The sequence below is a fragment of the Macaca fascicularis genome, chromosome 13, assembly GCF_037993035.2.
Source record: "Macaca fascicularis isolate 582-1 chromosome 13, T2T-MFA8v1.1".
NCBI lineage: Eukaryota > Metazoa > Chordata > Mammalia > Primates > Cercopithecidae > Macaca > Macaca fascicularis.
The window spans coordinates 78,140,943-78,167,868 of record NC_088387.1 but is presented as its reverse complement, the minus strand read 5'-3'; the positions used below and the strand labels follow the sequence as shown (position 1 = coordinate 78,167,868).

The following is a 26,926-nucleotide window of genomic DNA, read 5'->3' as shown; positions in this document are numbered from 1 at the left end:
AATTGTTTCAGATGCTCTAAAGTATGTTAATTTCCAAAGCAAAATGACTTGTGCTGTGAATTTTAACGCACTTGAAAGCCTGTACTTTCTCTCGTTCTGGAACACAAATTTTGCATGTCTGAAGAGCTGTGATTCATCTTAAGAAAACCCATCTTGTGTTAAATGGAATGGAAACTGGACTAAGTGGTCAAATGACAAGTACATTCATATTCAAGCTGTATTATAAATGCATGTACAGTAATTTACGTCTCTCAGCTACCACAAAAGGCTCTTGATAAGCAGGTAATTTGCTAAATGGACTCCTTTATCCAAGTATTCGAAGGGCGTTACAAGAAAAATCTGCAGAGGCATTAATGTGACGTAAAGGTCAAGCATTGTGACATACCTTTCAAATAATCCCGCCTAACTTGCGTTATGATGAGGAGGCTGTTGGCAGCATCGTTCAGTGTGAAGCCCTTGATGTGGGTCTCCGCGCTAAAAGAAGCAGACATTTAGAAAGGAATTACTGACATGCTTCTGATATGATAATAAATGGTTGAGCACCAAGGTGAAATTATAAAAACTACTGTTCGTATGTTAAAAATATTGCTGCAAAATATCGACCTGGAGACAGCTTTTGTGTTATCCTGTCAATGGTTATAGAAGGATAATTTTTTTTTGCATTCTGACAGATGACAAAGTTGGAAATGAGCAACAAAAGAAACAAAGTACAAGATTTTTTTTAAACAATCGGTTCAGATTCTTGAATGCTGACATATTAGATGACTAAAATAACTGCGTGCCCCGCATTGTTCTGCCGTATCCTAAGCTGGATACTTTTTTTTTTTTCTACATTCACAGTAATTATAAAATGTAAAACTCTTCTTCCAGAAACAAAAATGAAGATTTATTTTCAGCACCGTACATTTTAAATATAAACTAAAGCAGATTACTAACACTGTATCATTTGGTCAATTAATTTTCAAATTTCTGCCATCTAGATTCATACAGTTTTTGAAGCCAAACATACTACAGGACTCAAACTATTGGTACTTTAAAATTAAAAATTTCACACAACCATCTTGCCCTAGCCTTAAGTTTGAAATGAAACACCAACTTTTAAAACTCAAGAGCAAAAAAATCACTTGACTTTTCAATAAAACCTACAGGATTAAAAAAAGCAAAATGAAACAACAAAAGCAAACAGGAAACCCCAAAACCTAGCTGAAGATTTCTGTTTGCTACACTGTTTGTGCATCTCCTGCGATGAAATTTCAGCATCCTTAATGCTCCCAGAGTTCATCTCTGAATTAGAAAATCTAACATGGACATATAAGCTGGGCAGATTGCAACGAAAGCGGGGTCACTGCTAAATTATTCTCATCAATCCCAAGAAAATCCTCCAGAGACACCATGACATGCCCATCCTCTCAGTCACTTTCAGCCTCTAAGGTCCACCCCCTACAGTCCCTGGACACGGGATTTTCTTATTCCTCTGACCAATCCTCTTAATCCCACCAAAGCACCCATTGCTCAGTTTGACTTTTCTCCTTTGTCCCATCTGTCAAAGCTCTTAAGTCAACAACTCATGCATGAGACTACGAATGGCACAAAGGATTTACTTTCTCAATCTTTAGCATGATTAAATAAAAATTAGACACTATTAAAAGCTCACTTCTAATATTATTACATGTATTATACCATATTAACTTAAAAATATTCACCTACAATCCATTAAAACCACAAGGTAACGAAACTTCTCTTTTAACTGACACTAAGTATGAACTACAAACCTTTCAAAAACCTCAAAGCCTATAACGTTCTTTTTCAATAATCTCTTCCTGTCTCAAGTTGCCTGCTCATTACAAATATGAAAGTGGAGATAAATATCAGGAAGAAGAAACCCCAGATCTATTCTATAATAATATATCCTACATATGTAGAAACTGATCAATTACAACCAAAACAGATTCCAAAGTGGCAAAAAGAGAAAAGTTTTAAAAAGTTGCGGGTAGAGATCTTTGCATTGGAATCATTTATACGATATAATAAAAGACATTAACTTTTGACTCCTAATTTTGATCTTTCAAAATTAAAACTCGAAAAAATCGAGTCCAGAGCTGTCAAATCAAACCTTCTGTGATGATGGGAATATTCTTCACTTGTGTTGTCCAACACGGTTAGCCACTAGCCATATGGCTACTCTGATGAAGAAACAGAAATCTTATTTATATTTTAACTAATTTAAATTTAAGCAGTCACATAGGACTAGTGGTTACTGAACTGGATAGCAGAGAATTCCAGACATTTTATTTTTAGAACTGTCAAAATGAAGGGAAAAAAATTATAGGGGAAAAAGAGTACCCCTCTTTCAATTTACAATCAACTGCAAAAATTAAACTATCTTAACCAAAGAAGACAGTATTATAGGGAAACTTTCACATTGGACATTTCAGAGAATTTATTGCTCTGAAACGACAGCATTTCAAATTTAAGACTTGTTGCCTTATGGTTTTAATGGATTTTAGGTAACATTTTAAAGTAAATATGGTATAATACATGTAATATAGGCATGAGAAGTGAGCTTTCGTGTAAGCAATGACTGTGCTTACATAACATGCACAAAGGACATTAGTTGGTGATTATATTATTTAGGATAACAAAAACTGGCCAATTCAATAAAAATCATCAGTGACAGACATAGCATTATTTCCGAACAGAATGATACAGGAAGCCAAGAGGAACGAGAGAAAATCAAGTTCTACTCTCAAAAGATAAAGTAGGGTTGTTGTTACATGATTCCTAAAGTCCCTAAGAATATGGTTTAATGTTAGCAGAGATTTAAAACAAGAGTTTATATCCCCTACTGCTCTTTGAATAAGTGGTTTCCCTCCCTTGAAAGCATTTACTACAGATAAATTATTTTGAACCATGAGGAAACTAAAAAATGAAAGAAAGTTGGTTTATTGAACATTTTTAAAAGGCAGCAGTTACTATTACTTTTGAGGTTTCATGGCTTATTGGGAAGGTTAAATGACTTTGTAAATAAAGTTGAAATCTTATTAGAGGTCAAGTATATCTGTAACATATTAGATGACAACAAAGGCAAAATAAAAATGACACTATGGCTTTTTTTTTTTTCCTCTGTCACTCAGGCTGGAGTGCAGTGGTACAATCTTGGCTAACTGCAACCTCCGCCTCCTGGGTTCAAGTCGTTTTCCTGCCTCAGCCTCCTGAGTAACTGGGATTACAGGCATGCGCCACCACGCCTGACTAATTGTTCCTATTTTTAGTAGAGACAGGGTTTCACCAAGTTGGCCAGGCTGGTCTCGAAATCCTGACGTCAACTGATCCACCTGCCTTGATCTCCCAAAGTGCTGGGATTATAGCCGTTAGCCACTGAGCCACCATGCTCCACCAAAACCATGGCTCTTAAGGTTGACCAAGTGACATTACATAGAAAACTGTAACAGATAGCTATGGATCCAGAGTAAGACTGCCCGAATAATACTAGAGCGGTACTGCCATTTGCTACAGTAGCTCATTTGGCCACCATATTATAATAAAGTTGCCTATAACAAAGCAACAATTGTTTTTCACTCTGATCACTGACACAGAATGGGAATGGGAAGGGAGGACCTAGTTGGCAATAAACAGGAACTGAATCCACAAATATCTCTTGAAATACCTCAAGTAACATAGTTGGATAATTAGTAACTTGAACTTTCACTTCTGAATTTTCAGTCCAGCATTATTTTTTAAAGTACTCAACAATTTAAGCCATGAAACAATTCTACATAGTCAGATATAACATTTTATTGGTTCAAGGGAGAGGACATGCATCCAAAGCCCAGACTGACTTCAGGCTTTGGATCTTGGGTTCTCTTGGGTGCATAAAGATGCATGGGGGAAGGCAACTCCCAAATAACCCTGGTAGATAACACAGCTAAAAGTCTTACTTGCATATCAAACTAAGAAGCAGAGCATGATGGCGGATGCCAAGGACTAGGAGGAGGGGAAATGAGATAATGGTTAAAGTAGTTTCAGTTATGGAAGATAAGTTAAGTTCTAGAGCTCTATACAGCTTAGTGCCAACAGCTAACAATACTGTATTTATACTGAAAATTGCTAAGAGGAAAGATCACAAGTGTGTTCTCTCACACATAAAACCCAATAAATAATAATATTGAGGGTGGGAAGAAACTCTGGAAGGGGAAGGATATGTTTGTGACCTTGAAGTGGGAAATGGTTCCAAGGGTGTACACTTATCCCCTAACTCACTGAGATAGATACATTAAATATATATCTTTTTACATGTCAATCATACCTCAAGAAGGCTTCATGAAGATCTAGAGAAGGGAAGAAGATAAACCTTGGCAATCATTAAAAAATCAGGAAACAACAGGTGCTGGAGAGGATGTGGAGAAATAGGAACACTTTTACACTGTTGGTGGGACTGTAAACTAGTTCAACCATTGTGGAAAACAGTGTGGCGATTCCTCAAGGATCTAGAACTAGAAATATCATTTGACCCAGCCATCCCATTACTGGGGATATACCCAAAGGATTATAAGTCATGCTGCTATAGAGACACATGCACATGTATGTTTATTGCGGCACTATTCACAATAGCAAAGACTTGGAATCAACCCAAATGTCCATCAGTGACAGACTGGATTAAGAAAATGTGGCACATATACACCATGGAATACTATGCAGCCATAAAAAAGGATGAGTTCATGTCATTTGTAGGGACATGGATGCAGCTGAAAACCATCATTCTCAGCAAACTATCGCAAGAACAGAATTTCACTCATAGGTGGGAATTGAACAATGAGATCACTTAAACACAGGAAGGGGAACATCACACACCGGGTCCTATTGTGGGGAGGGGGGAGGGATAGCATTAGGAGATATACCTAATGTAAATGACAAGTTAATGGGTGCAGCACGCCAACATGGCTCATGTATACATATGTAACAAACCTGCACGTTGTGCACATGTACCCTAGAACTTAAAGGAAAAAAAAAAAGATAAACCTATATTTCACAGGTTGTAAATTTAAGGCAAATAGAGGTCATGCTTACAACTATCTTCCAGGTCAGCGGTTTCAACCTTGGTAGATCAAGATCTATGGGAGGACTATAGTAAGAAATGATGTTTTACATGACAACCCAATCCACAGATACATACACACACACGCATAACTGAAAGCAACTTTTCATGAAATAGTATCTTTACTACAGAAGTACTCTGAAATAGTCTATACTATTTCATTAATACAATGTTGGTTCTGTCCCACTTAATAGATGTCATGACCCACTAATTGGCTGCAACTGCCGTTTTGAAACTACTCTAGACCAGTGGTCTTCAATGAGCGGCATGTACACTGTATGAACACTCTAGGGTGAGGCAAGAAAACCTTTACATCTCTTTTTTTTTTTTTTTTTTGAGACAGAGTCTCGCTCTGTCGCCTAGGCTGGGTTCACTGCAACCTCTGCCACCCAGGTTCAAACGATTATCCTGCCTCAGCTTCCCGAGTGGCTCGGATTACAGGCGCCCGCCACCACACCAGGCTAATTTTTTTTTTTTTTGAGACGGAGTCTCGCTGTGTCTCCCAGGCTGGAGTGCAGTGGCGCGATCTCGGCTCACTGCAAGCTCCGCCTCCCGGGTTCACGCCATTCTCCCGCCTCAGCCAAGTAGCTGAGACTAAGCTGAGACTACAGGCGCCCGCCACCACGCCTGGCTAGTTTTTTGTATTTTTAGTAGAGACGGGGTTTCACCATGTTAGCCAGGATAGTCTCGATCTCCTGACCTCGTGATCCACCCGCCTCGGCCTCCCAAAGTGCTGGGATTACAGGCTTGAGCCACCGCGCCCGGCAACTAATTTTTATATTCTTAGTAGAGACAGGGTTTTACCATGTTGGCCCGGGCTGGTCTCGAACTCCTGACCTCAAGTGATCCTTCAGCCTTAGCCTCCCAAAGTGCTGGGATTACAGGCATGAGCCAACATGCCTGGGCTTAAATCTCTTTTTAAAAATTTCATCTTATGAAGATTTTCTATTTTGAGTATGTTTTATAATATAGTTACATGTGATATATCAAGTACAATTTGTTATTAATCATATGCGATTTTCTATTTTGAGTATGTTTCATAATATAGTTACATGTGATATATCAAGTACAATTTGTTATTAATCATATGCGATCAAAATGTTTAAGACATGATTCTTCAATCACCTGGGGTATGGAGTAAAATGTACATTCTCAGACCCCACACCAAATTGGCTGAATCATAATCTTTGTGGTGAGCTGTGAGGAAATCTTTTTATGCTACCAGAATAAGGATCACTGTTCTAGAACAAACCCAATGAAAATGAGAAAGAAAAAAAAAAAAATTAAAACCTGTACTTTTAGGAAGTATTTCAGAGGTCTTCATGACCAAACCCAAAATCTAATTTTTTTTAAGTTTTCTGTCTTTGCTTCTATCTCATCACTTAATCAGACTTAATTCTCAACACAAAATGCTTCTCTTTTTTCTAGCTCTCCTTCATTATCATGGAGAGGGTTGGCATGGAGAGTTTCATAATTTTCTGAGGAAAGTAATTTTAGATGATCCACACCCTTGACCTATGACAGGATACTGCTCAATGTCAAATTTTCCAAGTCACTAATTAAGGGTATATCGAGTGTTCTAGAGATATAGATATAATTTGATTAGGAATTGAGAAAACACACAAATGACACACAGAGTACATTGAAAACCCGACAGTCCTAGTGCAACTGTCTTGTATCAAGACATACAAATGATGATTCAAGACCACACACACATACACACAGACAAGTACAGTCACATAGAACACGATTTTCAATACTAAAACACAGACAGTAACTACGGCCTATGATGCATAACTTTAGCAACACTAGGACACTGCCAGGTTTTCTTGTGATGTGAAAGGATGGCAGGTATCCATTTTCTCCTTAGGATTCTAATATTCTAAAAGTGTTGTGGACTTAAAAATTTTTTCAGATTATTCCTTTTCTTCTTCTTTTCTTTTTTGAGACAGGGTCTCCTTTTTGTCACCCAGGCTGGAGTGCAGTGGCGCAATCTCAGCTCACCGCAGCCTCCACCTCCTGGGTTCAAGTGATATTCCTGTCCCAGCCTCTTGAGTAGCTGGGATTACAGGCAAACGCCACCATGACCGGCTAATTTTTGTATTTTTAGTAGACACGGGGTTGCACCATGTTGGTCAGGCTGGTCTCAAACTCCTGACCTCAGGTGATCCACCCACCTCCGCCTCCCGAACTTGTGGGATCACGGGCATGAGCCACCTCGCCCAGTCAGATTATTTTTCTTTTTAATTAAAAAACACGAAAGGAGGGGGAAACACAAATAAAATGTGTTCAGTACCTATGTTTTTTCTACTTCACACTACCTTCTTCAACACCTAGAAGAAATCTTTAGTATTAAGTAATATTATCATACACTCATCATACAGAAGAAAAACTAATGATCAGAGATGGCAGGTAATTTTCCCAAGGTCACAGAACTTTCAAGTAAGATTCAAATCTTAGTCTAAGTTCAAAGTCTATGGTGTCTTTGTTTTCTCAGGCTACTCCCCCCACAAAAGGTACATGGATTTAGCTGCTGAACAAGAAACAGAATATAATAAAATTACTTTTCTGTGCATGGATATCTTAAATGAATCGTGATGGAACATTAAGCAAAATGTACTACATTGTGTATGGCCAGTAATGGTTTTTTTTTTTTTTTTTTTTAAGGTGAAAAAACCCTGATAAAATTAGTTAACCATTTCATATGATTTGTATGGGTAGCTGAGGCCAATCAAGCAATTGCACTACACAGCACATTATTATTATTATTGGCTAATGGTAGCCAATATTCTTTTTTAAACAAGAGGTTTAATAAATGGACTAATACTTACAATGCTTTCACTTCCACTGCTTGTGTAAAATACTCTTTTGACAGCAGTAATTTAATGAGATCACTGTAGGTTTCAGCATTAAATACAACGTTTTGCTGTTTTGCTTTCAGGAAAATACCATATGCCTCTATGAGAGAAAACAGACAAAAAATAAATGAGATGACATTATTCTGAAATGCCAAAAGGATGGAAAAAGTCCTGAAACAAAGACCTAAACCCAAATATTTCTGCTTTTTAATACCAACCCACTGTTGCCACTCTATAGAGAGACACACTGACGTAATTCTTCAAATATTTTAAAGACAAAGCTACGGTTTTGGAAATTACAACTTAATCCGAATGGATGGTGCCTGAAGGGGTTTCCTCTTAAAATGATTTCTCATACGAGCTTTCTTAAGTTGATAAATTATTTTCTTTCTAATAAAAATGAGAAATAGCTCTTCTGAATTTATGAAAAGATGATACTAGTTTCAAAATAAATCGCAAAATGTGTGTTAAAGTCCAAATAAACCAGAGGTATAATTTAGATTGAGGGGAGCAAAAGATTCATTTTAAAGCAATCTTTAATCTATAAGTGGGTGGTTACAATGGTTAACATTTCAACACAATAGCACTAAAGAGAATATAGCCTATAATTCTAAAATTAGGAGATCACATTATTTGGCTACGACAGGACTTATACAAAAACATACAATTTTCAAATATACAGATATCTAACAAGTAAACTAAGCAACATTTGTTTGACTGATTAACAGTTTTATTTCACTTGTTCACAATAACTGTCAGTGAATGAAAAGATGTTACCAAAAGAGAAGTAACTACACTTTTCAGTCACTTACTTTTCTGAAATAAAATTGCCTGGCTATAAACAGCCAACTGAAACTACAATCTACTCCCTTCTGTGTATAAACAAATCACAATAAAGATGGGGCATAACTGAACTATCACGTATGGCCTACGTGATAGTTCTACGAATATAGGGCTCAATGTAAGGAAATATAAAACTTCTAATTAAGACGGAATATGATATTATTTAATGTTCAGAAGAACATTTTAAGCTACTTTAGAAGTTTCTGAACATGCAAAAATTGCTATGCTTCTATGTATGAGTTAGGGGATGTGTGCATTAGCCCCTTAATTAAACTTAAGTGGCACTGTCAAAAGAAATATTTATCCCTTTAAGCTAAATTTGGAGAAAAAAATATGACAACATTTATATTTGCATCTTAACTAAGGAGAACAGTTTGGGCAAGTGAAAGTAACAATGGCACAAGTTTATCACATTTCAAGTAAGTCTTCCATAGAACAGTCCCTGTTAGTCATTAAATTTCCAAGTGCCTTACACTAGATTTCTATGGTTGTGAACAACTGTATATTCCAGGACACTGGCAAAAAACAGAAAATAAAAACACGCTAATATGCAAGAAGAAACTCCAGTATCATTTCCATCAGATACCTAGTCTATTTGGTGTATTTCACTTTTCTGAAATGGGAGAAAATGACATATCTTCATTCGAGTACCAGTATCAATGCATCACAAATTTAAGAAAGTTTTATTTACTTATTAAAGTCACAGAACAGCTCTGCTAAATAAAATATTTAAACCACGACACACAATAAGATGACTGCAATAAAATCTGCCATTCAATACCCAATGCTTTTTAGGGGGCTAAAAACTTAAGATGCAATATAATTATTGTCAACTTCCTAACAATCATACATAATATTTCACACTTATTTGGAAACTCTTGTTGTTTTCTAAAATTGTGGTCTTCACATTAACTTGGTGTGGCTGAGTATATTAGTCCCTATTAGTTTTTTTTTTTTATTAGCATTTTACTATACCAAACCCATTCACCATACATTTGTTTCTGATGTGACAATCATGAGACGCCTCTAAGTAGACTGAACTACCAGAAAAGTGTTAATGTAATCATTCAATTTTCAAAGCATTCACATTTCACGAAACATTCGAATCCTGAGATTATGGCCGGGCACAGTGGCTCACACCTGTAATCCCGGCACTTTGGGAGGCCAAGGTAGGAGGATCACTTGAGGTAAGGAGTTCGAGACCAGCCTGGACAACATGGTGAAACCCGGTATATACCAAAAATACAAAAATTCGCCGGGGGGCGCCTGCAATCCCAGCTACTTGGGAGGCTGAGGCTGAAGAATTGCTTGAACCCAGGAGACAGAGGTTGCAGTGAGCTGAGATTGCACTACTGCACTCTATCCTGGGTGACAGACCAATATTCTAACCCCCACCCCCCAAAAAAAAAGAATTAACAGGATGAAACCAATTAGATAAATGAAAATTCCAGAATAGAGGTAGCTCTACATTTATAATACGCACTGCATTGTATTTAACTACTTTGTATTTAACTACATTGTATTTAACTACTTAAATGTTTTCACTTAAACTGTACACTAACTATTCATTTTGGTCAAATCAAAGCTTCACCAGAGGACGGGCTTGGTGGTGGCTCACGCCTATAATCCCAGCACTCTGGGAGGCTACGCGGGCGGATCACTTGAGGTAAGGAGTTTGAGACTAGCCTGGCCAACATGGTGAATCCCCATCTCCACTAAAAATACAAAAGAAAAAAAAAAAGCCGGACATAGTGGCGGGCGCCTATAATCCCAGCTACTTGAGAGGCTGAGGCAGGAGAATCACTTGAGCCTGGAAGGCAGAGGTTGCACCACTGCGCTCCAGCCTGGGCAACAGAGTGAGACTCTGTTTCACAAAAAAAAAAAAAAAAAAAAAACACTTCACCAGAACATTTACATAGTATTGATCAAGCTTAATCTTATACTTCACTTTCAAAGATGCACAGCATGTACTGAAACATATATAGACTGAATAGACTGGTGCGCACCTGTAGTCCCAGCTACTTGGGAGGCTGAGACAGGAGAATCATTTGAACCCGGGAGGTGGAGGTTGCAGTGAGCCGAGAATGCACCACTGCTCTCCAGCCTGGGTGACAGAGCAAGACTCCGTCTCAAAAAGAAAAGAAAATGACTCAGAATGAATAAAAAGTTATACTATAGAGGTAACTGAGGAGGCATAAGAACTTAGCTTATTTTTACTTCATACATTTTACATCACTGCCACATATATATTTTTTTTTTTTTCTGATAGGGTCTCACTCAATCATCCAGGTGCGATCATGGCTCAATGCAGCTTCAACCTCCTGATCCTCTCACCTCAACCTCCTGAGTAGCCGGGACTATAGGCCTGTGCCACCAAGCCAGGCTAATCTGTGTATTTTCTGGAGAGATGGGATACCACCAAGTTGCATAGGCAGGTCTCAAACTCCTGGGCTCAAGTGATCTGCCCACGTTGGCCTCCCAAGCCTGTAAGCCTAGCCAAGCCTTCTAGTTAAGTTAGGAAATGAAGAAGTTCCATAAATGTCTACATTGGTTCCTTTCTAATAAACAAACCTCAAAACTATCAATACTAATATTTAAAAAAAGAATTCTGTTGTATTTATTTCCTTAATGGTAAACTATCATAAACCATCCTTGAAATCCACCCTAAAACTGAAGGAATCATTCTATGGAAAGCTAGAATGAAAAGAAATTAATAAAAGTAAAGAAAATAAGAGTAATATATGCTTCTGGAACAGTATAAGAAGTCTAAGTGAAAATATAAAATTCAACTTGCAAGCTCCTATCAGAGGGTTAAAGATGGTCAAACAAAATTTAAAGTAGGCATTAAGAGAGGTGAAGATATCTTCAGGAAAACTTAATACTAGAGAAAGGGAAGAAAATCAAGAAGCAGACCTCTAACCTCGAGATACTGCTGGATCACGTCAATACACACTAGTATAGTAATTAGTGCCTTAATCATTTTTTGCTTTCAAGTAAGTTATAATATTTGCCACAATGCTATTTTCAAAAAAATATTTTTAATAAAAGTGTATGCCAACAATGGCATTTATTATGAAAACTTTCAAATGTACAGAAAAGTATGAAGAATAGTACAGGTTGGGGGTGGTGGCTCATACCAGTAATCCCAGCACTTTGTGAGGCCAAGGTGAGAGGACCACTTGAGCTTAGGAGTTTAAGACCAGCCTGGGCAACATAGCAAGACCTCGTCACTACAAAAATTGGCTGAGTGTGGTGGTGTGTGCCTATGGTCCCAGCTACTTGGGAAGCTGAGGTAGGAGAACTGCTTGAGCCCAGGAGGTGGGAGCTGCAATGAACCATGATTGCAAACCACTGCACTCCAGCCTGGGTGACAGAGTGAGACCTGTCTCCAGAAAAAAAAAAAAAAAGAATAGTATAATGAATCTCACCTTCCATATATCTATCACTTATATCTAACAATTAACGTTTTATCATATTTGCTTTTTTTTTGTTTGTTTGTTTTCTTGAGACGGAGTCTCACTCTGTTGCTAGGCTGGAGTACAGTGGTGCGATCTTGGCTCACTGCAACCTCCGTCTCCCAGGTTCAGGTGATTCTCCTGCCTCAGCCTCCCAAGTAGCTGGGACTACAGGCATGCACCAACACGCCCGGCTAATTTTTGTATTTCTGGTAGAGATGGGGTTTCACCATGTTGGCCAGGATGGTCTCGATCTCTTGACCTTGTGATCTGCCCACCTCAGCCTCCCGAAGTGCTGGGATTACAGGTGTGAGCCACCATGGCCAGCCTGCTTTGTTTTTTATAGCTTAAGCATTTTAAAATAAATTATAGAAATCTTGACTTTTTTCATCCTTCAATAACTCATGTGGATCTCAAAATTTCAGAACATTTTCCTATAAGTAAATCATAATACCATTATCACATCTAATAAAAATAAGTAATTCCGGCTGGGTACAGTGGCTCACGCCTGTAATTCCAGAACTTTAGGAGGCCCAGGCAGGCGGATCACGAGGTCAGGAGATCGAGACCATCCTGGCTAACACGGTGAAGCCCCGTCTCTACTAAAAATACAAAAAATTAGCCGGGTGTGGTGGTGGACACCTGTAGTCCCAGCTACTCAGGAGGCGTGAATCCAGGAGGTGGAGCTTGCAGTGAGTTGAGATCATGTCACTGCATTCCAGCCTGGGCGACAGAGTGAGACTTGTCTCAAAAAAAATAATGAGTAATTCCTTAATATTATCTACCACTCCGTCAACAGTTACATCTTCCCACTTGCCCCAAAATGTTTTCGTTAAAGTATGGAAGGGGACAAGAAATATATAAAATTTAAGTCCTATCTCTAACCTACAGCACTTCCCACACTGCTATTAGAAGACCCCCCGCTCCCACACTGCCATTCCCATATGTGCTTGCCTTTGCTTTGCTTCAATTGGCAGGCATTCAATATATCTTTCTGGAAACCAGGTTCTGTGGTTGAGTCTGATGAAGAATCCAATGAAGAATTCAGGGAATGTTTTTCATCTTCATACCACTTTAAAACAAAATTATTCTGTTAAATAAAAACTGGTGATCTTTTCAGCATAAAAGTAGGCTAATCTATAACCTAATTATACTAACAAAATCTTGTTATGATTATGCCAAAAACAATTACCTCAGGTACCTCAAATGGAACTTCCTGGTTACCATCTCTAAGGATTTCCGCTAATAATCTTAATGTCTTCTCACGAGGAATAATATTTTCTTCCTGGATTTTATTCCAGACAGCATCAGCTCTTTGCCAGTCACCATTCATTTCTGTAGAATTTGATTAAGCAGAAATTAATCAATAAGTATACTAAAGAGAATTCACAAAAATATTTAGAACTTTTCTTATTTGATGTTGAAGAAAGCATTATTCCAAATGCTGCCCTTTAGGGAAAGGAACCAAATGTGACTGTGACCCGAAGTCAAGAAGGGAACTTTTCTCTGTACTTCTGAATTACAAACCAAAAATACCCTACCTATCAAAAAGCAGTAACAAGAAGCCCCCATCACACTTTATTAAACACTTTCAATCATGTTGATAAAAAGTTTGTCTTTTTAATGTTACTGAGAAAGTGCCTACTGCTGAAATCAAAATCAGAAACAGGTAACAATTCAACTATGACCTTTAGCCTTTGCAAAGATCATGGAGAGATATATATACACACACACTGCATATGGCACCATATATACATACATAACGTATGTATATATATGTGTACCATATGCAGTATACATATATACGCGCTCATATGCGGTGCATACGGTATACATACATCCATGATCTTTGCAAAGGCTACAGAACCGGGCTACACAGCAGAAGGCGTGCAGTGGGCGGGCGAGCAAACATTGCCCCGAGAGCTCTACCTCCTGTAAGATCAGCGGCAGCATTACATTCTCATAGGAGCACAAACCCTATTGTGAACTGCGCATGTGAGGGATCCAGGTTGTGCGTTCCTTATGAGAATCTAACTAATGCCTGATGATGTGAGGTGGAACAGTTTTATCCCCAAACCATCCCCGTCCCCCACCACAACCTGGTCTGTGGAAAAACTGTCTTCCATGAAACCAGTCCCTGGTACCAAAAAGGTTGGGGGCTGCTGCCGTATAGTACACAGCTGTAGTGTGTACTAAAATGACTGAAAGTGTGTAATTCTCTTTACAAGTGACAAACCTTTTCACTTAGTTGAAGAGAGAGAATAGTCTATGTTTCTTCTGTCGACACGAAGAGTTTCTATGACCATGTGAGATACGTGGAATCTCCTTAGATTTCTTATCTCAACTGATAATGCTATCAGACTATTACAAGGGGACAGGAAGTCGGCTGGGAAGGAAATAGGCAGATCCCTTCGTATTGAAAAGTCCATTTCCTTTCATGTGGTAATCTAGTCTTTACAAATAGCAAAAACTCTAGAATCAAAACTTTGTTTTTAGAAATTCTCATGGTTGGAAAAGGAAAGATCAAGTCATTTAATATAATAAATTAATTTCTGCTTGTGAAAAACTGGGGCAAGATATGAAAAATGTCACATGACACCAAGTGCAATACAATTATTAAATGCACAGAAAACTTGCTTTAGATGTCTTTTTTTTTTTTAATTTGCCAGTAGGTATAAGAAATATCTGGATTGTGTGGGGTCCAGCTCTAGGAAGGAAGGGTTTGTTTCAGAGCACAAATGTTCCAGGCAACATGAATACATTTGTTCCTCAGCATTTTAGAGGAAAAATACTAAAACACGTAGGATTTTCCTAGATTATTCTCCCGAAAACCAAAAAGTTAAGTTTTTTGATAACTAATGACTCCTAAAAGTAAAAAATTTAAAGAACAAAAAACAAAGCATACTCATTCTTCAAGGGAAATTAGCAATTAAAAAAAAAAAAAAAAACCCTTAAATAATGAGTAGAGAAATTCCCCTGGGTCACACAGACTGAAGCCTAAACTTTTTTTTTTTTTTTTTGAGATGGAGTCTTGTTCTGTTGCCCAGGCTGGAGTGCAGTGGCCTGATCTCAGCTCACTGCAACCTCCGCCTCCAGGGTTCAAGCGATTCTCCTGCCTCACCCTCCCAAGTAGCTGGGACTACAGGTGTGTGCCACCATGCCCCGCTAATTTTTGTATTTTTAGTAGAGACAGGGTTTCACCACGTTGGCCAGGATGGTCTTGAACTCCTGACCTCAAGCAATTCACCTGCCTTGGCCTCCCAAAGTGCTGGGATTATTGGTGTGAGCCACCGTGCCCAGCTGCAGCCTAAACTTTCACACAGACTACACTGCAAGGAGGCCCAGATGGCAGAAATTAACGTAAAGTGCAGAGTGATTTTATACATATACTGATAAAATTAACCCAAGTAATATAAAAGCCTTACATTTACAACCAATTTTCAAAACAAGACTCTCATTAGCTAATTATGCTTTTTCTTCATTAAAATGTTGTGTAATATAAAATTGAAGTATTTCAAGTATGTGAAAGTATAAAACTTATTTGATTTAAAAAAAAAAAAATTCCAAGTCTCTGAATCTTTATTCCGTAGAAGGAAAAAAAGTGGAGCACTTCTGTTGACTGCCAAAAGGTCCTTGTGGACTGTGGGAAGATAGGGAAGGCTTCCAACAGCTAGACACAGTACTGCTAAGGACCTTTAAAAGGGGACTTAATTTTTCTGAACAATAAAAAGGTGGGTGGATAATCTACAGCTCTGTGCCTTTAGGCTGTAAGAATTCTGGGAACATTATTTTCTTTGTTTAAAAATAGCACAAAACTATATAAAAAGCTTCTACTTTGGGAGGACAAGGATATTACAGAGATGCACCTGTTAAAATAGACTAGTGGGCAGGCACAGTGGCTCATGTCTGTAATGCCAGCACTTTGGGAAGCTGAGGTGGGCAGATTAGTTGAGGCCAGGAGTTCAAGACTAGCCTGGCCAAGGTGAAACCCCGTATCTACAAAAAATACAAAAATTAGCCACGTGTGGTGGTGCATGCCTATAATCCCAACTACTGGGGTGGCTGAGGCAGGAGAATCACTTGAACTTGGGAGGTGGAGGTTGCAGTGAGCCAAGATTGTGCCACTGTACTCCAGCCTGGGCGACAGGGTGAGACCCTGTCTCAAAAAACAAACAACAACAACAACAAAAGGACTAGCAACTTAAGAAAATATTTCAAAATACAGATGAGAATTAGTATAATATAGCATGAAACAACTCAGTAAATATTTTTCAGAGGGAAAAAATTTCCTGGAATTGTATCTGGATCACAAAATACAAAACAAAGATTTGAAGTAGTCAAGCAAATCAGTGTGTCAAAATCTGCAGCTGTGTGTAAACTCTCACAAATGTGCAGAAAGGCTATGCCTTTTTTTATAATATCCTTTGTGTGTTTAAAATCCTACTGAGACAATAATGTTATTCAAATAATCTAACAGCCACAAACTTGAGCTAAGACCAAGAAATGGACACTCTGCCTCTATAATCACATCACTTTCCTGGAACTCACAGTTCCCTCCTGAAAGAACAAGAGGACAGACTGTTCTAAATGACCTCTGAGAACCCTTACGTTATAAGACCAAAGATTTCTGACAATATTAGTGAATTTTACAAGAATAGACACAGTTGTGGGGCAACATTTTATGGCTATGGAACCAGGGTATACCAGGTGGCACTTTTCACACGTGTTCTCTATGGTATTAAACTAAGAGATCTCTACTTCAGGGTTTTAATCATAAGGCTGATGGTTTTTACACAATGATATGATGGTGCAATTTCCATATTCCCCATGTCAATTACCTGATTATGGGACCTAAGTATCATTCCCCTATAAAATAAGGATTACAGTCTAGGACAGGAATGATGTAACATAAGCCTGGATTGTCTTGTTATGCCTGAAAACAAGACACTAACAAAGACTAATGGGGTGTGTCAGGCAACATAGAATCCAACACAGGAGCCAATGTGAAGGGGTTCCCAATGGCCAAAGACGAGATAATGTGAACACTAAAACAAATAAGGACTAAAATAAAACACAAATACATTTGAAAAACCCATAAATTCATTAAAAAAAATTCATCAACTTCAGAGGTTTTAAGGATACCAGCAGTCAAGATTCGTTAAAAGGGAGAAAAAGCAAGTATTTTTCTTGTGAATTTATTTCATATTGTTAAGTAAAACAAAAGCCACAGAATACAGTGTAGAAATGTAGAACATGAAACATGTAGAGTATAAAACAATCAAAACAGGATATAAAAGAATCAAAATAATAGGTACATACATAAAAACTATATGGATATAAAGGTAGAGAGAGGGCAGTGTGTAGAGAAGACATAGAAAGGATGGCCAATTGACAAAGTTACATCTGAGATAAGAGGTTAGGGGGCGGCGGTGGACACAATGATGTTTTCAGAGTTACCTAGTATAGTATTATATTGTTTGAATCTTTAGCAATCAGAATATGTTCATTTCACTTGTGTAATAATGGAGGAGGAAAAGGCCACACAATACGAAAAGAAATGTAAATGGCTATACTTACTTGAAGAAATAATATATAAATCATTACTGAGATAGAATAAATGATGAGGTTATACAGACTTTTTAAATAGATTCAAAGAATTATATTGCAAACTTACAAATGTAAGGCAGCTTGACTCTTGGCTAGACTACTATACAAAGAAACTAATTTCTACTTTCTATCTGTAAAGAAGAAGTGTTCAGAACATAGGAAAATGTCATATAGAAATAATAGAAAATTCCTTAAGCAAGTGAGGAAGTCATTTCATTCATGTAATTAATGTTTGTTATAGTTTCTAGAAGCTAATTTTGCAAGACTTGTCACAATGAAAGCTCAAAATATATTGGAGAGGATAGAAATGAAGTTTGAATAATGACAAAATTTTGTAACAGATCATGTTATACTGAGTCCACAGAAAATGCAAGCACTTTTATGTTAATAAAAGCTTGTATTTAAATGTATGTAAGACTTATGCAACGCAGTTCCATGGGTGTTGGCTGAGCTACATATCTGTGTTTTGTGCCTGTTTCTGTAGTATAATTTACCACAAAATTAAGTGTGTACAGGTATGTGAAAAGTACTGTTTTAAAATAAACAAAGGAAAGTTGCTTTTCAACAAATATCTAAAAAAAACTACTAATTCAATCTCTTTCAAGGGCTAAAATTGCATCCTAAGAAAGAAATCCACAATGCAAAATATGGATTTTTAAAAAGTATGAGTCCACATTTACTACCAATTCATATCATATGTTCCATTTCAAAGCAACTGAGTCCATGTAACAATATTTAAATAGTGGCACAAGTCTGAAGGCAAAATGCAGAAGGGGATAGCTTGCTGCTTCTTCAGAAAGGAAAGGATTAGGGCTATTATAATCAGATTATCTATTTATAACATGGCAGAAGGTAGGTATACAAATGTGGTTAAAAAGTATGTATACTTCTCTATAGGATTCCACTGGCTTCCAGCCTCCTGAGAAGCTAACCACACTCTGCCAACCTTCTCAAACTACTGGCTCAAATGCAACGCAAGAACTGGAGACAGGTGTCCAACAGGACAGATAGAGGAAATTAAGGACAAGAAAATAGCATTAAACCTCAAAGACCATATATCCCTAATGGAAATTTTAAGATGAAGCTAAACGTTGTATATTTTTATTGTTTCTTTAAAAAAAAAAAAAAAAAAAAAGAAGCCGGGCACAGTGGCTCACGCCTGTAATCCCAGCCCTTTGGAAGGCTGAGGCAGGAAGATTGCTTGAGCTCAGGAGTTCAAGACCATCCTGGGCAACGCAGTGGGACCCCGTCTCCACAAAAAGTAAAAGAAAAAAAAAAAAATTTTAGCAGGGTGTGGTGGCACATGCCTGTAGTCCCAGCTACTTGAGAGGCTGAAGTGGGAGGATTTCTTGAGCCCACGAGGTTGAGGCTGCAGTGAGCTCTGATCACACCACTGTACTCTAGCTGGGGTGACCCTGTCTCAAAAACAAAAAACAAAACAAAACTAATAGTGAAAGTTCTTCTGAACAGGAAGAAGTTTGTGTGGCCCTAGACTACCACATACTTACACTTGTTCTTACCCGCTGCGGTGTTAAGACTTGGTGATGGGGCTGACCCTTTCAGCAGAGCACTACCTTTACATCTGCAGTGCCTACCACAATGTCTAGCACACAGTAAGGGCTTCATAGATTTTTCTTTTTTTTTTCTGAATCAAAGTTTATATAGTCTTCTATGAGGACTACTTGAAATAATAAGACACATTCAGACATACAGTCAGTGTTTCTTTTGAGCTTGGCACATTAGAATTTCATCATGAAACTGTTCTTTAAAAGGAAGAAAAAGTAGGTGCTCAAATACAGATTATAATTTGCAATTTGAGGACCAACTGCCTAAAATACAGGTTTTTAATTCTATACATTCAATACCAACCTCAGCATTGTGTGCAAAAACTTGATCATCGCTCAAGCCAAAGTCTTAAGAATTACACTGTGAAATGTGTATTTCAATACAACCAAAAATTGGAATATAAATTTTTTAGCAAATTTAATTTCATTTACATCATCAAGATGTAAAAGAAAGCTTTCAATGGTAATAAACACAAGTCTGAAAAGACAAATAAATCCCCTTATTTGTTTGGTGAAGGGAAATTTGCCAAGACAAAAGAAGAACAATAAATCTAGATAAATATCCATGAATCATATAGGGAAAGGTCACTGGCTGTTCTAAGTGTTATTCCTCTCCACTAAAAAATCCTAAAAGAAACTGTAAAGCTCCAAATGTGTACACTGGTATAAAAGTACTAGAGCATTGTTGGAAAAGAGAGATCAAAAGTTTCTGAAATGTCAAATACAAATACTAAGATTTTAGCCTCAGAAAAGAGTTAAGGATGTGAATGAACATTAAGGCACAAAAATGAATAACGCAGTGTTGTTTTAGAAATGGAAAATGGAAATCTATTCACAAACCCAGTAACAGGAGATGGGCTGAATAAATTTTAGTACATCTATGTAGTATTTTAGTTATTTGTAGGTGATTAAATATAGAAAAATGTTTGTAATATATAACTGAGTCAAAAATATATGACATTTTAAAAACTGTTTAACAATGAGTTTGTATATAGATATGCAAGATATGCATCTTCTTGCAAAAAGAAAAAAATATCTACATACATCAACGTTTTAGTGGTTACCTATTTATAAAAGTGACCAATAAATTTACCTGAAGGTTTAAATAAAAAGAACAGAAAGATCATTCTTAGCTCAAAAAGTCCTATTAAATTCTGTGGTTCTGATGAAGGTTTTCGTACTTTCTCATTATTGCAGTAAGAATGTCAGAAATTATGAAGATATACAGTGCCTAGTGCTACAATATAACATTCTGTGATAAAATTCAATCTAGCCTCTACTTGAGCCTCTGTTGAATGAAAACTGCCTTCTGACAATCCCTGGAGCTCCCTCAAAACCAAACACTCCTTTCCTGCCACTGCCTTCAACAGAATAAATGAAAACATGAAGAATAGTTAAATCACTTACTATACAGTTTTAGCAGATTGTAGTACATCTGGTCTCTATCACATTCAAATAGCTTCTGTGTCAGCTCCACTAATTTTTCCAGAGCTTCAACCTTAAAAGTAAGATTAAGAGACAGATCTACCTTGCTATATATTTTATAGTTAACAAACAGCAGTGGAATAATCTTTCAAATTAACTTTACCAAAGGGCAGTTTAACTTCATTTCAAAAGTTAATGGGCTGAGCACAACAATGTGAATGAACTTAATGCCACTGAACTGTATACTTATACAGGGTTAAATGATAAATCTTACATTATATTTATTTTACCACGATTTTAAAAAAATTTGGAGTCAAGAACACAACGTGAATAACTAATTCAAAGATATCTGGGTGGGAGAACTCAATGAGAATATCGTACACTAACAAAATACTTCTCCCTCCAAATTTTACACTCTTCTTGCCCTGGGGCTTTTATTTGGCATGATGCAAACAGGTACCTGCACCACAGGAGGGCAAGCAGAAATTCCAGAGCTCTGGGAAGCAACTCCTCCTGCCACTAAGGACTAATGAAGGCTTAGTGCATTAGTGCCAAAGACACAAGGTCGGCCTGCTCCAACCAACTAGTTAAAGATAAAATCTTCAGGGCCCAGGTTAACAATTTAGGGTTTCTACTGCACCTCAGGAATAATAAATAAGCCATTGCTTATCTGGCAAACAACCAAGATAAACACTGCTTCTACAATACCCCGTCTCTCGAAATCCCCAAACGTTCACGTGACACAGAGGACCCTTGCCTTTTACTCACAGTTTTAGGTGACTGAGACATCAGAATCAAATACAAACCTGATTATTTGCAATACATTTGTCACAAAACCACTGAAGCCTTGTAGATCGAGCTCTAATCCCTGGAGTCTGTAAAATAAAATAATCACATAGCACCCAAGGTAAGGCTTCGGCTGAATATTATTTTTTTCCTCAAAGACAGTTTCTTTTCTTATGAATTTGCTGCCAAACATATATACTAAACTTATACACTAAACTATATATACTAGTATACAATGTATATACTAAATTTATACTATAACTAATACAAAACTAAAATTAACCCCATAGTTATCATAGACCTTTAAGTAAGATTAGAACAGAGCATAAAACACAACCTATATTTAACCTGTGCCTAGAAGATGCCAATTATTTCCAAATGCTGCATTGCAGGTCAATGTTCATTCCATAAATCTTTAATTAATAAAATGGTTATACTTTCTTTAGTTCAAAAATAAGCGATAAACTAGAAAACGTCAAATAAAACATGGGTGTGTCAACATTCACATGCATGTGCTCTTTATTTTTTTATTTTTTGAGACAGAGTCCCACTCTATTGCCCAGGATGGAGTGCAGTGGCATGATCTCGGCTCACTGCAACCTCCGCCTCATGGGTTTAAGCAATTCTCCTGCCTCAGCCTCCCAAGTAGTTAGGATTACAGGTGTGTGCCACCACGCCTGGCTAATTTTTATATTTTTGGTAGAGACGGGGATGCACCATGTTCGCCAGGCTGGTCTCAAACTCCTGGCCTCAAGTGATCTGCCCATCTCAGCCTCCCAAAGTGCTGGGATTACAGGCATGGGTCACCACGCCTGACCACATGTGCTCTTTCTCATTTACACTCTCTCTCTTGAACACACACACACACACTTACTTTAAATACTCCAATAGACTCAGGAGACAAAAATTATCAATGTTACACAAAATAACAATTGTCACAATAATAAACCATTGGCTTTCGTTTTTAAAAGAAAATGCTTTGCAAAATTCACAGTGATAAAAGTACTCTAATGACTTTTGCCTAGCACCTAAAACTAAATGTTTAGACAGCAAAACAAGCTAAGTACTTTAAAATTGGTTTATAGTCTTAGTTTATTTAAACAATTGAGACATATGTTACATCCTCAATTCGAAATTACTATTGTTTGGTCAGTAAGTCTGGCCTCAAAGCACTTATTTTACAATTTTGGATACTGGAATAAAATACAAAGCATTTCAACATAATTCCAAGGATTTGTCACTCTATAGTATTTTCATCATCTGTAAGAGGGCTTCACCATTAAATACTACATTTCAATCACAGCATTATAAGAAAACTACATACTCATTAGCCCTGGCTGTTACAGTCTAGAGGAGGTACCTTTACTGCTTTCTCCACTCACTTCTGTTGATCAAACCAGGTATCCCTTGAATCTAATCTCTTATTTATAAGTCCTCATTATTTTTAATTAAAAAAAATAACATTGTACAATGTTAATTTACGTACTGAAGTGGAAACTAACATCTTGCAGCTTTGGTGGGATGACAGAAAAACTGGTAGACTAGAAGTTGGATAACTTGTTCTCATTTCTTGTATCCACTTTTTGGGATACAGGAAATCACTGATGAATAAATTAGTCATGGAAATATAGTCTCAAATACTATTAATGTCTATATTCAGGCACAATTTCTTCTCAAGGATTTTTCTTACGTTATTTATTTCGTTTCACATGCGTAATACTGAAAATGAAAGCAATGTCAATATATACTAAAAGCCCTTGAAAAATTAAGAAATAATCCTCTTCAGAACATGGCAATATGCAAGGACTACACTCACTTACAACTTTCAATATTATTGCTGATCCAAATGCCAACAATCTAAACAGCACAACTTTTATGACATACTCTTTCGGTTTGTGGCTGATTAATCTGCCTGTCTTTGGCAAGACAGCCGATTTATATGGCAGATCTTCCCATGTTTCATTTTGAAATTGAGAACTTCAAATATAAATCTCAATCATCAAAAGAACATCTAGGTCAGATTAACTAAATCTCTTAGGCTGCTGTAATAGTCAAGATTTCTGGCTTATCTCTTAACATCGGAACACTGCAAGTTGAAAGCAGAAATAGAAAATGTAATAAAAACATGGAGAAGAATAGAATTCTAATTGGGATGTTAAATATAACATCAAAAAAGTTAATGTTAATTAAACTCATCTTTAGTTCTTTCTGTGTTGCCATATACAATCTATCTAATGAATAGTGAGGATAAAATAATTATTTTTATAGAAACAATTGCATGTTTGTTTCCACCTGAGCTACCGTGCTTCAAACCACAACTTTCTACAGTTGCAATTCACTAAGTTTAATTGTACAGGGGGAAAAAGTAATCCAAAGCCAAAAATAATTGTCATTACTTTAATTTCATTGCAACACTCTGATATAAATTTACCATAAAAGCTTATCATAAACTTCTATGTATACTAGTAAAAACAGATATCCAATAATTATTACCTGTTAAGTAAAAAGAAATGAAAGTTTTTCTACTGCATTTCAAACTCTGTCTCAAGGAAGATTATCCTGAATTTAACTCAAATAGAAATTTTCACCTGTTCTGATTTTTCTTGCCACTACTGCTGGAGATGTCAAATGAAAGCAACAACAAAAACCGCCCGCTCTAGCCTCATGTCCCCTAGTTAACACAGTAGGAGGAAAAACCATGTCCACAAGGACTTTAAAGAAGGGACAAAGACAAGAACATGCTGGAGAAGGTGGCATGCACCTGTAGTCCCAGCTACTCGGGAGGCTGAAACTGGAGAACTGCTTGAGGCCAGAAGTTCAAGGCTGCAGTGTGTTATGACTGCACCTGTGAATAGCCAATGCACTCCAGTCTGGGTAACATAATGTGACCCCCGTCTCTTAAAAAAAAAGAAAACAACATCCCCACCCCAACCTAAGTACCGTTCAAGTACAACTGACCCGTGAACAATATAGGGGTTAGAGTTTGACCATCTGTGCAGTCAAAAAGCCACATATAACTTTTGACTTCCCAAAGACTGAACTACTAATAGTCTACAGGTGACTGAAGTCTTACCAATAACAAATAATTGATTAACGCATATTTTGTATGTTACATGTATTATATACTATATCCTTACAATAAAGTAAGCTACAGCAAGAAAATGTTAAGAAAATCGTAAGAGAAAATACATTTACAGTATTGTATTTTTTGATATTGTGAGTTTATGACATCTTTTTACAAGATGAATTTCTATCTGAAATGGCAGGCAACCAGAGCTGCAAACCTCAATCTACAGTACATATCAAGCAATTCAACCTTTTCTTGAAATGTCACAACTTTACTTCTTAGAAGCACTTCCAGCATCACTAGTGATACTGTGTATGGATGTCATGGTGTTATTCAAAATAATTACAGTAATACAATATGTACTACAGTGAATTTAATGTACTTATGACTAGTACTTTGTTACTTTTGTTTACATTTCTCTCAGCTGTGAATGGCAGCATGTATAGTCTATGTGTGTGTAAGTTTTGATAAATGTTAACTTTTAATAATAGATTTGTATATGTTTTGTGGTAGCAAATGATAAGATAGACTAGAATCTGCCTATATTTTAAGCATTCATGACATACCTTTTTCTTAATTTTTTCAGTATTTCTAGGCTATGCAGTTCATCTGCGAGTTTTTTCAAATCTCCAAAAACTTCTCCAATATAGTTACTGAAAAAAAGCCTACACGTAAGTGGACCTACATAATCCAAACCTACGTTGTTCAAGGATCAACTATATTTATCCCCATAGATAGCACAGAACAAGGGAGCAGGAAAGGTCTCATGGTACTGATTAAATCTTTTAGCATTTGTCCTTTTCTCTAAAATTTTCCAAGATAGACTTGAAGACCATGTATAATAAGGGGGAAAATATGAACTAAAAATTATCCACCTGACCAGGTGTTATAGGAGACACTAAACTAACTCACGAAAGAAGGGGGTATACATTTACATGAGAACTGACATATCTTGAAATTTTGGGGGACAAGACAAAAAAACAAAAACAAACAAATGAAAAAAAACCCCTAGCTCTAAAATCCATTGTCTGTGTATAGGATTCACCCTGGCTTATTAAGGAAGGCAAATGGGAGAAAAAGTCCTGAATTAGTAACAAAGACTGGGAGATCACTGGAATCCAAACTTTTGGTCTTAAAAGTCATCAAAAGAGTTTTTCCCCCCCACTGAGAAGAGATCAAAATTTACTCTGGCTGCAGTGTGATGGAAAAGCAAAACAGCAGATAAGGAGAGAGGGAAAAGTCAAGAAAGAGGAATTCTGGAGAAAGGGTAAGTTGTTTTTGACAGTTCAGATATTGAGGGGTCATGTGATCATGGAGGTAGGAAGGTACAGGGGAACCAACAGAAAACAGAAACTCAGGGCCTGGTTTCAAATTCCATAACTACTATACGTTGAGTATCCCTTATCCAAAATGCTTGTGACCAGAAGCGTTTCAGATTTCAGATTTTTCTGACTTTTGGATTATCTGTATTATTTACTAGTTGCACATTCCAAATTCGAAAATCCAAAATCTTGTAAGCATTATTTTTAACGGCCACATCATTCCATTTCATAAACAAACTGAAGTTCATTTGTACCCTTTCTCCTTTAAGAAAAACTTTCACTGTTACAGGTAATAATCATAATTTATATCTTTACCTACTTTGGTTTTCAGATCATTTAGGCTCATTTAGGATCATTTCTCAAAAGTGGGTCAAATGTCATTACCATTTTGAAAGCCCCTGATACATAAAGACAGCAATGTTGTTATGACTTTATGGATGGGATCTCCTTTATGGTTCCTATAGCAGAGCCAGAACTAAAACTCAGGGTTCCTGAGTGCTAGTCCAATACTCCTATTGCTAGAAATTATGGTAAAATAAGGTATTTCTCTGTAAACAAACAAACAGAAAAATGACTTCATTCTTTTAGTCTATGATCTTTTCAGGTACTTCATTTACTTCCCAGGAAGAAAGTGTTGCAGACCATATCAAGTTTCACTTTTCGGGTTACTCATTCTTTTTTTTCAAGACCAGGCAGAGATTATATATACAAGAAAAAAGTTAAATAACGTATGAAATGTAACCATATTAAAGGTTTTCTATCAAGAAATGTATTATTGAATTTAACCCTTACCCCTTTGAGCAGTTCTGCAATCACTTACTGAATGCCCGTCATGTGCCAGGCACTGCTAGGTTCTCAGAACCAGCACAAAGATGAGAAAAAAATTCTGCTTTAAACTTAGCA

At 37.0% G+C, this 26,926-nt stretch overlaps 1 protein-coding gene across 1 annotated transcript in view; it reads right to left on the bottom strand.

Moving 5' to 3' along the window:
* Positions 1–26,926, bottom strand: part of LRPPRC (leucine rich pentatricopeptide repeat containing) — a 117,622-nt gene that overhangs the window by 17,514 nt on the left and 73,182 nt on the right. Inside the window, exons 26-31 of the mRNA XM_005575990.5 lie at positions 21,655–21,723; positions 20,831–20,921; positions 13,444–13,586; positions 13,206–13,323; positions 7,927–8,053; positions 386–474 (exon numbers count right to left, since the gene is read on the bottom strand). Of these exons, the coding sequence (XP_005576047.3) occupies positions 386–474; positions 7,927–8,053; positions 13,206–13,323; positions 13,444–13,586; positions 20,831–20,921; positions 21,655–21,723 (637 nt within the window). The remainder of the gene's footprint in view (positions 1–385; positions 475–7,926; positions 8,054–13,205; positions 13,324–13,443; positions 13,587–20,830; positions 20,922–21,654; positions 21,724–26,926) is intronic.